This window comes from Scophthalmus maximus, chromosome 10 (genome assembly GCF_022379125.1).
Source record: "Scophthalmus maximus strain ysfricsl-2021 chromosome 10, ASM2237912v1, whole genome shotgun sequence".
Classification (NCBI taxonomy): domain Eukaryota; kingdom Metazoa; phylum Chordata; class Actinopteri; order Pleuronectiformes; family Scophthalmidae; genus Scophthalmus; species Scophthalmus maximus.
In genome coordinates this window covers 23,629,397-23,641,650 of record NC_061524.1, presented here as the reverse complement: position 1 = coordinate 23,641,650, position 12,254 = coordinate 23,629,397, and the positions used below count along the sequence as shown (strand labels likewise).

At 45.8% G+C, this 12,254-nt stretch overlaps 1 protein-coding gene across 1 annotated transcript; it reads left to right on the top strand.

Moving 5' to 3' along the window:
* The first annotated feature begins 243 nt into the window (after positions 1–243).
* Positions 244–11,957, top strand: ndnfl (neuron-derived neurotrophic factor, like). Its single transcript, XM_035605167.2, has 4 exons — positions 244–539; positions 3,859–4,100; positions 6,318–6,442; positions 9,854–11,957. The coding sequence occupies exons 2-4, from the start codon at positions 3,922–3,924 to the stop codon at positions 11,299–11,301; spliced, it is 1,752 nt and encodes a 583-aa protein (XP_035461060.1). The 5' UTR covers positions 244–539; positions 3,859–3,921; the 3' UTR covers positions 11,302–11,957.
* Positions 11,958–12,254: the final 297 nt, after the last annotated feature.

The window sequence follows — 12,254 nt, the reverse complement described above, 5'->3', positions numbered from 1 at the left end:
GCACAGAGAGAGTAACCTCCTTCTGCTAACAGATATTACCAGAGCAGCCAGAGAACGGGTAATGTGTTTAACTTTTACATCAGCTCCCCTTAACGCTGCTCTTGACTACACATGCCCCCTCAAGCTCAGGTAAACAGAGGGAAGAAGCGGAAGGAGAAGAAAAAGAAAACCAACAGGAGGTGGAAAAGGAGAGAGACAGAGGCCACACAAGGAGAGAGGAGGACCGGATGACATTCACACAGTGGCCAGAAGGACAAGCCTCCAGGTGTGAAGGACCGAGAGACGGGAGCCTGCATGGGGCAGCTCTGAACCTCAGCAGGACACACGGGAGCTGGGACACCTGAGCCCTGAAGAGACACCTCGTGGGACACGGAGTCGGTGGAGCACCCGACAACAACCTGCTGTCGCTCCTCCTCTCTTTGCAAGCGGCTCTCATCACCCTCTCCTCCTCCTCCTCCTCCTCCATCCTCACTCCCTCTCCCATCTGATCCCATCCCTCACTCCCTGCGCTGGAGAGGGAGAGCGTGCACTGGGACAAGGTAAGGGAGACGCATGCATGCTTGTTGTTGTCCTCGCTGAGCGTGTGCGTGCGTGTGTTAGTGTGTGTGTGTGCGTGTGTGTGTGTGCGTCAGCATCTCAAATTTCAACTTGATGTGTAAGTCAGCAACTTGTGTCTTTGGATCAGTTCTTTCCGAGTGAGTGAGCCTGTGTGTGTGTGTGGTCTCTGGAGACGGATGCAGGGCACTTTTCGTCACGTATTTGCAAGGTTCAAGTCTGATGTTGCGTTATCTGCGTCACCGTACCCGTTATTTCTCGGTGAAAACCGATAATTCTGTTGTGATTTGAAAGGTGAAAGTATGACTGGGGAGGGGGGCAGTGATCACAGAGGAAGGGTAGACATGAAGTACGTGACAAGACGTGTCCCGATACTAAAAAGTGTGTGAGAGGGACATAAGTAAGACAAGGAGGATGGGAGATGCAGGCACAAAGGGACGATGAGAGTAAGGAAGACAGACGAAGGGTTAATAGATTCACGTATACACGCAGCGAGGTGGAAAATCAGCCGTGAAATCCCATCAAGTTCCATGGTCGTTGCATATTAGTCCTCCATCATCTCGTCAACCCCCGCCATGAACCACAGGTCAGTTCTTCGTCCTGTAGTGGTTTTGGGGGGGGGGGCGGGGGGGGTCCTGCAGGGACCACCCCATGTCATTTAATCTGTCCCTGCCCACAGATAACAGAAGGCAGATGGTCCTGCCAGAGCATGGAGATGGAAGATCCGCTAAGATAGCAAACAGTACTCAACCTGTCCCTCTGTGGGGGGGGGGGGGGGTATAGTATACAGAAAGTCTGGTAGAAACATGGAGAACTCATTTAAAAGACCCTGCCTTTTTGCCTCATGAAAATTCAATTGGCCATAATTTGCCGAGGAGCTGAATGCATATTTCATCAGCGGGTGCGTTTTGAAGGAACGAGCCCGCCACGCTTCTCGTGCTCGTCTCTGTCAAGTTTGGAACGAGGGGGAGTGTGAGGTTGTGCCGCCGTCTGGTAATATGTGATGAATTAACCCGTTGGACGTGGAGGCTCCAGAAAAACACCAGTCAGACCCTCGTGTCTGGATGAAACATAGAAGCATTTTCAATTGCATGGACATATTTGATTTCTTCTCTCTACGTTTCCAGCCTCCTCTTTTCCTGTTGCACTTTTTCCCTCCTTTTTTGTGCTCCGTCTCCTTCCTTCTAATTACTCTAGGATCCAGCATCCTCCGCTTCCTGCTCTCCATTTCCTCAGCCCAGCCCTCCCCTCCTCCCTCCCGCCCATCTCAATCCGCCTCTCTCCCGCTGCATGTCTCACAGTTGAAGCTTTATGGCTCGTTCACTCCCCTCTTTCTGTGCAGGGATAATGAGCAGGCAACTCTCTGTGCGACTTTGTAGCTGTGCGACTGTTTTGTTGGGTTTGGATTCTCCGAGCGTCCCGGGGCCCCGACAGACTCAGATGTACCTTCTGCAGCCGCCTCCGTGGTTCCACTGTGATTGTCATCTGATCCATAGGGCGCAGCACCGACATAATACACCTTGTTAGAGGGAAAGCGGGGAGTGTGTTTGTGAACACTGCGACTTTGAACAAAGGCTCCTTCTCTGGGGAGAAAAAGAACACTGAGACCTGTAATCATCCTCTCTGCTTTTATTAAATCACAACCACACACACAGTCTCACCCCGCGTATAAATAAACCCAGGAAACACTAGTAAAGTGTGAAAGGAATTAAACAGAGGACAGGATGAAAGAGAGAGACAGACAAATCGGATATAAGTTTCTCTTGCCTTTATGCATGCTGATTGGATCTGACCACGTGGGAGCAGCTCCAGCTGTTGTTTGTGTACCTCACTCCACATCGGTGTGGCGTCACGCTCTCCTCATACAATCTCTTGAAGGGATATTTGGAGAACAGACCCATTTGAACTCCCCACCTAAAAATAGACATGTAGATGTAAAGACGTCGAACTTCAGAGCGATATTAACAACCCGCTTCACACTTTGAAAAAGTGGTGCGACGGGTGATTTTTTATACACTGAGTGTCAAGCTGTGCTACACACACACACACACACACACATCCCAGAGTAATATAGCACAGCAATTTCTTCGCCCCTGCATGAATAATTCTGTCTGAATGGGAAAGGAAGTTTCTTCATATCAGTGAATCATCAGCCGCTACAGCTCTTTAGTGTCTGGGTGAATGGCACTGCAGAAATTTAACAAAGTGTTTGAGTGCATTACCGTGTCTGAGCGTGCGTGTGTGTGTGTGTGTGTGTGTGTGTGAGTGTGTGTGTGTGTGTGTGTCTGAGCGTGCGTGTGTGTGTGTGTGTGGGTGTGTGTGTGTGTGTCTGAGCGTGCGTGTGTGTGTGTGTGTGTGTGTGTGTGTGTGTGTGTGTGTGTGTGTGTCTGTGTGTGTGTGTCTGTGTGTATGTGTGTGTGTGTGTGTGTGTGTGTGTGTGTCTGAGTGTGCGTGTGTGTGTGCGTGCGTGTGTGTGTGTTTGTGTGTCTGTCTGTCTGTGTGTGTGTGTGTGTGTGTGTGTGTCTGTGTGTGTGTGTGTGTGTGTGTGTGTGTCTGTGTCTGTGTGTCTATGTGTGTGTGTATGTGTCTGTCTGTGTGTGTGTGCGTGCGTGTGTGTGTTTGTGTGTCTGTCTGTCTGTGTGTGTGTGTGTGTGTCTGTGTGTGTGTGTGTGTGTGTGTCTGTGTCTGTGTGTCTATGTGTGTGTGTATGTGTCTGTCTGTGTGTGTGTGTGTGTGTGTGTGTGTGTCTGTCTGTGTGTGTGTGTGTGTGTGTGTGTGTCTGTGTCTGTGTGTCTATGTGTGTGTGTGTGTGTGTCTGTCTGTCTGTGTGTGTGTGTCTGTGTGTGTGTGTGTGTGTGTGTGTGTCTGTGTGTGTGTGTGTGTGTGTCTGTGTGTCTGTGTCTGTGTGTCTATGTGTTTGTGTGTGTGTCTGTCTGTCTGTGTGTGTGTGTGTGTCTGTGTGTGTCTGTCTGTGTGTCTGTGTCTGTGTTTGTCTGTGTGTGTGTGTGTGTGTGTGTGTGTGTGTGTGTGTCTGTGTGTCTATGTGTCTGTGTCTGTGTGTGTCTGTGTGTGTGTGTGTGTGTGTGTGTGTGTCTGTGTGTCTGTGTCTGTGTGTCTATGTGTTTGTGTGTGTGTCTGTCTGTCTGTGTGTGTGTGTGTGTGTCTGTGTGTCTGTCTGTGTGTCTGTGTCTGTGTGTGTGTGTGTGTGTGTGTGTGTGTCTGTGTGTGTGTGTGTGTGTCTGTGTCTGTGTGTGTCTGTGTGTGTGTGTGAGTGATGTGCTTGACCTTTCCATGCGTTTACAGAGCCTGGGACGTGGACACTGAGGAAAGTCACCGGGTGAAATAGGCAGAAGTCAGGAACCTGCGATGACACTAGCGTCCCTGTCCTGGCGCCTGAGTGCAGCTCTGGCGCTGCTCTGTGTCTCGCCATGGCCCCAGGTGCACTCGGCTCTGGCACCTGAGAACGAGGTACCACTTCGGCCCACTACTTGGTTACCGGAGGGGAAGCTCACCTCTGTAACTCTCCCCAAAGGACGAACTCGCAGGTAGGTGCGTGGACCGGAGTTTGTTGCCATCGGAGCAGCAACATTATATTGATAATCTATCAATATCAATTACAGTTATATGTCGATTATTTTCTCAACATAATCAATTAACCATCCAGTTGAGGGAATCCTGAGCAAGAAGAATGGGTGAAACTGTATCACCTGTGTCTGTTGATGTGCTGTGATGAGTGATGGAAAAAGTTCTCAGATCAGTACCACAGTGCACAAATACTAATGAAAGTCACGCATGACAATATACTTACAGTACTAACAGAAAAACGGCCCATTTTTGTAAGTTACTATGTCATAACAATTCATATTTGCATTAATGTGTCACTTTAATGTGGCAGCTGGTAAATGTGGGTCTAATTTCAATGACTTGTGCTGGGAAGCTTTTGAATAGTCGCACAGGGATGGCAATGTATTTCATTGTATATAATATTAACCTATAGTAATTTATGCATTGTTGATTATATTTAGAATTATTAAACTGAATCTTCAAAGTAACTAAAGTAATTCAAAAATAAAAGGGGTAAAGTATAATATTTGCCAATGACATATAATGGAAATACTTCAAAACATTGTTAAAACTTTACTTGAGTACAGTCCCTGACTGAATGTGCCTTGTTACTTTCCACCACCAGCTGTTTGACAGCTGGAAATGATTTAACAAATGTGCAGAGATGTCAAACTTATCGATAAGAAATAAATTGATAAATCCAACTTCTGCTAATTCAAGTGGCAGTAGAATATTAATCTAAACATACTAATACCAGGAAAAGAAAGAGTCAAACTGTATCTTGCATTGGAACATTAGCATAACAATATCCACTCATGTATAATTAACAGTATTAAACACCAACCAGATTAAAAACCATTAAAATGAAGACAGTTGGGACATAAGGAACGACAAGTCGATACATCAAGCGTGTGGGAGAACAACAGCAAAGAACCTCCAGTCTATGTAAAGTCAGAAAACACCTGTCACAACCAGCCGAACGCAACGTCTGCAGATGATTTGTTCTCTCCGCCCACCAGCCCCGGATTCAGAGATAAATAATTCACTGTGATGAAGAAAAACAAACAGCGAAACTTCACTTGTGAGCCAGAAAACTTTTCAACCCAGCAGAGGATTCTTGCAGCAGTTTGTTTTGCATTTGCAACAAGCGGAATCTTTCACTCAAGTAAATGAGTTTTTAAAACTCAACACCAAATTCTCATTCGCAGAAAAAAAGATTTTTCTATATTTTTTTGGGGGGGCCTGCTCATCAGACCTGCCCTTGTTCCCACTCCAGTAACGACACACCAGCCATCCACCAACCACCTTCTCTGAGACACTGGCTGATTCCAGAACCACTGTAGAGCGAGTGGGGGGAAGTGGAGCCCACTTGGCCCGAACCCGACCTGACAGTGCCAGTTCCTGTTTTTCCAAAACTGGGAGCTGAAAATTCCGAAATGCATCTCCCCATGTGCCGCAGTCTGTCCATCAGTGCAGCCGTGCAGAACTGCACGGCGAATATCGCAGGGAAGACACTGAATCAGAAAAGAATCACACTATGAAATACGCCACAAAGCGCCCTTGAGAATGACAGTGTCGCACATCTGGTTGGGAACAAACGCCATCTGCACAGGATCATGAATAATGGTGTTTGTTTTTAATTAGATAACTGTAATCAACAAATGACCATGCACTTACTTAATTTTCATGAAGGGTTATTAACTGTTGAAACAATTTGGATTAATAAGGATTGACTTTGTGGTTGCAAACAGCCTAACGTTGATTTAAAAGTTCCGATCACATCACAATGAACACAATAGTTAATATGCGAAGCACGATCGCAGATAGGCGGACGGACAGGCAGATATCCATCTGAAACTGTCAATGCAGCCTTATCGTCTGACTCCCAGGTCATGATCTGCTATCAGATTGCTAATCAGCATGTCGGCAAATGGAAAAAAGAGCATTTTTGGCAAATGTTTGAAACAGCTGCAACGTTCAAATTGCCAAACTTCAGGAATGAAAATTGCAACCAGCCCACCATATCAGCAGATCGTCCGACCAAATGAAAGGATGTTGCACAGTATGCACTGGGAGATATATCTTGTCTTCTCATCCATCACCTTGCAGCTGAATGGAAACAAGATGTTATCTGTTTGACTTTCCCTGTGATGAATCAAACCACGCCTCGCCAGTTATCCTGCGGTGTTTCTCCGCAGGCTCTACTTCACACTGAAGAAGAAGGCTCCGGCGATGTCGCTGACCGTCAGCCCCTGTGACCGCCCCATCGAATGGAGCTTGGCCGCCCGCACCCTGAAAGACAAACCCCTGAAGAACCTGCAGTGTGAGTGGCCCGTAAAACCCCCACAACACACACCTCCAGACACACACTTTACCCTGAAGATCATCACGTTGCCGGACTTGGACAAGACAATCAGTGAGACATTAGCATCACGATAGCACAGAGAGGGAATTAAAGGAGGGCAGACATTCAAATCTGACTAACTTTGAATTTGTAGAAGAGTAAAAGTTAAGTCTTTTGGAACAGTTTTACAACCAGAAAATGTCAGGTCGCACACACGTCTTTAGTCTTTGCATTGTTTGTCTTTTAATTGGTGTAAAACATAACTATATAATCATATTTATAGACCGATGAACCAACCCTATCGTTCAATATCAGCGGCCTGTGAATTTTCAAAAGTCTCTCGTCTCTAAATTTCTTTGTCACAAATTCATAAGACAGATTTTATTTATAATCTACGCCTTCTTATCATCTGAACATTGACCCATTTGTTCAATTTCAATGCATGAAAAAGAAGCTTTATATTTTTTCTAAATACCACCCACTATCTTTGCTGGGAACACAGACAGTTAATGTAATCACATCTGGTTGTCACATTGCAATACATTTTCTGTGAGGACTTGGGTTTTTAAAATGTCATAAGACACGATTAAAGCTAGAATGACTGACGACTTGTCAATCAAACATCAAACAATAGCATCAAATTTGACCTTAGTCTGCAATATTTTGTGCTTATCAAACTAAGGAATCCAATCTGTGAAGGAGCCCCAAACGGGCAGATTTATGGATAAGAAAATATGTCTTGGAGTTTTTAACGAGGTCTTTTCCAGGTTAGCTGAACAGGCTCCTCTACATGGTAAAGTAACATTATGAAGTTATAAAATGAGACATGAATCATTCAGACGCTGAGCTCATGGGTCCCCATCAGCAGCCTGAATAATTCACTTTGATTCTGTAATGTTTGGTCTGATTTGAGGAGCGATTCCTCCTCTGGAGGAGAGATGAACAGTGGAGAAGAGTGTTGACGGGTCGGCTCGTGTTGGTTCGCCAGCCGCGTCAGTCAAGTGAAGAGTGTGTACTTCAAAATGAAAAACACTTGAGGTATGAATGAAAATACTGGCAGCAATTTTTTAAGTGGCAATTGGCATTTCATGTGTTTGTCTATTTAACTGCTCACTTGTCAGCTGCTCAGTATCCAGACCTGGTGCGCCCGGTAGTTTGTGGTTTGATTGTGAGGTACTGGCAACGTGTGCCGTGTAATTTGTACTGTGTAATGCGTGTACAATGTTTATGATGCGTTCATATACCACATACCACACAGTTGAATCTAACTAAAGGTTTTACTCATTGTGTCATGTAACAAACTCGTGCATTAAAAGTAAATGTGCAAGCAGTTATTGCTGTGGTGTAGAAAAGACCCCCCTCACAGATGTTACATTTTGATAATGTGGCCGGTAAAATTACACTTCTATAGTTACTTGAGGCTATTGCTGCTCACTTCGCCTTAATTTTAAATCAAAAACATCCCCCATTTCATCCATGATCTATACCGCTTTATCCATTAAGGGTCGCGGGGGGCTGGAGCCAATCCCAGCTGACATTGGGCGAGAGGCGGGGTCACACCCTGGACAGGTTGCCAATGTATCGCAGGGCAACATACAGAGACAGACAACCATTCACTCTCACATTCACACCTACGGTCAAGTTAGAGTCTCCAGTGATCCTGACCCCAGTATGTAAGTGTTTGGACTGTGGGAGGAAGCCGGAGAACCCGGAGAGAACCCACGCACACACAAGGAGAACATGCAAACTCCACACAGAAAGGCCCTGGTGGGTCGAACCGGGATGTGAACCCAAGGAAAAGAAGGTAAAGGAGCACATCCCTCGATAGTCAGCTCCCTCCCCAGGGTCTGAGAGCGACGGAGGAAATGGGACCACTCCATCGAATCAAAAATTAGAAATAAGGTACATAAGACTGGAAAAGACAAAACCACAAACACAGAAACAAAAATGATAAAAAGGAGGACAGGGACAGCACCAAATCCCCCCAGGATAACCCAATTCAATCATTTATATATATTTTTTTTCTTACTCCCTTTTATTTATTTAATAGTACTATTCTATTTAATAATTTGTCTCTTTAAATTCATCTGGAATCCACTAAGGATTTCTTGCAAAGGCTTCCCATTTCGGGAAATATGTCTATTTTGCTCTCTTGCAAAAGTTTATTATTTATCTAGCATGGCTCAGTCCAAAATTAAAAAAAGAGAACCCTAAAGCTCATTAACATGTTGGATCTTTGTTAAGTCCATACACAAACACAAATGTAAAACAACAAGTTGTGGATTTACCAACACTTTCTCAGAGCCCATGCTATCAAAGAATCATGTCGATTCATATACTGTCATGGAGTTGTACTTTTATTTGGTTTTCCATCAACGTAATGAGGATATCTTTCGATGCAGGTATTTGACAAGTTGCAAAATTTGGAGACATTGTTTTTGATTTATGCCAGATATATCCAATTGTGCAGCAAAATCTACACTTGTAATCACCACACCATTATAAATCCTATCTCACCCTAACCCACTAAGGAAAGGATCTTCCCCTGACCTCAACCAAAGCGCTTCATTGCCGGACCCTAACCACAGACGGGACCCTTGATGAGACCATCCAGGTCATAAGCACTTTGTTTGTCCGCCCACAACCATGAACACCTCGCTGTCATCAAGTTAAACATATTTCATTCGGAAAACACAACAGCAGTGTATGAATGTGATTTCGAGGAGACACAGTTGGTTTTTACAAAGCGTTGTTTGATGTAACTTTTTCTTGAATGGGCACAGTGACTACCTGGTCATCGTCATGGCAATCCAAAGGTTTATGCTAAAAAAAAACTCGGACTCCATCTTCACAGTTAGCACACAGACATCGCTCCTCTCATGTTCTCTCACTGTCAGCAAGAAAGTTGTTTGTTTTTTTCTCAAAATGTAAAACTGTTCCTTTAAAACCAGCAATTATTACCCCGGTGAAGGATTGTATATTATGTTGTTATTTATTATTTTTAATCCCTATCTACACAAATTTTAAAACATGTGAAAGTATTTTGCTTTGAATGATAATTTGTCGTGACTTTCCAAAAAAAAAATTAACTCGAAAAAGTTTGAATCATTCTCCCTGATTTCAAAATCCAGAATCTGCATGCTAACATTTTTTTGGGTTTCGAGTTTAACTGCTGTATCTCCTACTTTACTTCACTGAAGGGTCTATTCTCAGATTCAGAGTGAACCCAGAGAAACTTTCCTCTTTCCGCAGATGAATATGAAAACAGCCATCTAGTGTCAAACTTTGAACTTCCATCTTGCTCCACTGTGAAGGTCAAACATCCAAGTTTAGTAAAACGAGAGAAACATGTTTTTGAGTGGTGGGACTGAACATTTTCTTTCCTCACAGGGAGCATTAAAAAGAGCGTGCCCGAGGTGTGGTGGCGAGGTCCTGGGACTGAGGAGAAGATACACAGCTTCGCTGGCAACGCAGTAGACACCTACAGGGGTCCCTCCTACCCACAGGCTTCCGTCTACATCCTGAGGCTGCGCTCCAAAGAGTACAACACCAGAGCTACGGTGTCCCTCCATGACGGCCCCGGCCCCTCCGGCACCTTCCCTCTGCTCCCAGCTGACCCTCAAGTTCACACATTAGGTGTAGGCATGACCAGTGTCACCCTCAGCTGGGCGCCCAGCGCCTCCGTAAGCAGCCTCCCCCACCCACAGAAAAGTTACGATTACTGCGTCCTCGTCAACTCTCAGCAAAACTACCCCAGCCTCTGTGCTGCCAGAGAGAGCATGAGACAAGAGAAAGAGAAAGACCAGACACAAGAGAAGAAGGAGAGGAGGGGGAGAGTGACAGTGTGGCCAATTTTGAAAGAGTGGTGGTGGCAGCAGTGGGACCCTGAACCCCAGAGTCCAACTTCTTCCCATACCGATGATCACGCTGACCTCCAGTGTGTGTGTCAGGGGACAGAGAGTGTTTGCACCGTCTCTGAGCTACTGCCTGACACCCAGTATTACTTTGACGTCTTCGTGATGGACAGGCTGAACGGCACCAGCACGGCGTACAAGGGGACATTAGCCCGGACGCACGGGGAGGCTCGTGTGTCCACCACTGCGCTGAGGGAGGGCGAGCTGAGGTGGGTGACCTTCCACGACAGAGGCTCCAACTCTGCGCAGTTCTTCAACTTCCGTCCTCGGGGTTGGCAGCAGAGTGGTCTCCTCACATTGCAGAGCTGTGGTGGGGGCGAAAAGGTCAAGGTCACCGTGTCCAGCAAAGGTCAAGTTTTGACCTCGCAGGATGTGGGGGGAGAGTTAGTACACATCTGGCTGCACGGAAGTCCTTCTTATCTCATCCACTTAGAGAGAGAGGGGACTACCAAAAGCAGCTCTGCTTCTACAGACCTAGCTCTGCCAGGAGGTCTGATGGCTTCGGTCAAGATGCAGACGTCCTCTGCCTACCACCGCAGAGGGGTCCCATCTCTGCCCTCCACCTTGCAGATCAAATCCTTCAACCGGTTGCGCGGTTGCAACAGTGTCACGCTGGCCTGGATGGGCACAGAAGAAAGAAGCCTGTACTGCGTGTACCGCAGAAAGCTGGGGAACGGTGACCCTGACGCCGGGGGAGTATCAGGTCTAACGGCACCCTGTCTGGGGCCAGAGTCCCGCTCCGACACCGAGAGAGTTCTCTGCAAGTATTTCCAGGAGCTGAATCCTCGGCGGGCCGTCACTACAGCCGTGATAGGGGGCCTGGAGCCAGGGATGGCCTATGTGTTTGATGTCTATTTAATGAGACGCTGGGGGATCCCTATCAAATACGCCAGCAAGATGCTGAAGACCAGGAAGGAGTGCTGAGCTGCCGCCCCCTGCAGGAGATTTGTAGACTGTCCCAGTACTGGGGAAAATGCCATGGACAAGCTGACCGTGATAACGAAGCCATTTGACTGTCGCGGAGAGACTGTTACCATAACGAGGAAATCGTCCCCGGTGGAGCAATGGTTATGTTTAAAACCCCACTTCCACTATCCAAGTGGATGAGAAGCATATGAGAAGGGTCTGCACACCAGCAAAAGTCATAACAGCTACAATACAACTCTCATTTTGTTTTTAATTGTTGCTCATGATCATGACGTGCCAGTTGTCCAAGTGCTTATTTTGTGTGTGAGTACAAAGGACAGATGAGGTTTGTGATGACAGAGAGTCAGTACACAAACAACAACAGGGACCGTGCCAAATATGCAACAGAAACAGATGGGGCAATAATTGGATAACATCTGAGACGGGGGTGGGGGGGTGGCAGTGTATATTTCCAGTGCTGCATAATGTACAGGCTTATAAACACAGATGGGTGCAATCTACAGATGCTTAGTTCAAAGTCAGTGTGTATCATTGTGTTCTGCTTTCGCATGAAGCAGTGAAAAAATACTTCGTGACTTGCCTCATTGTGGTTGATGTATTCTTGTGCTGCTTCCAACGCACCAATAAATACAAGGGTATCTGTATGTTCTTGACTCTGATGTGTGTGTGTGTGTGTGTGTGTGTGTGTGTGTGTGTGTGTAAACTGTCAGTCAGACTTTCTTGTTATTAAATAGTTTTTAGATAAATTCCACTTTTGCTGTAGTAGATTAAGTCTTGTGCAGATCAGTGCAACACTATTTATGACATTAATTCAAGGGGTGATTTATACTTTTTTTGTAGATAGGTGGCTGTATAGATTCAGATTGAGAAATTATTGGTAATTAAGATATTGTTTCAGATAAAATGATTGAGTCTGGAATGAGCCCTGGCTTTTCTTTCTTAGTCAAATC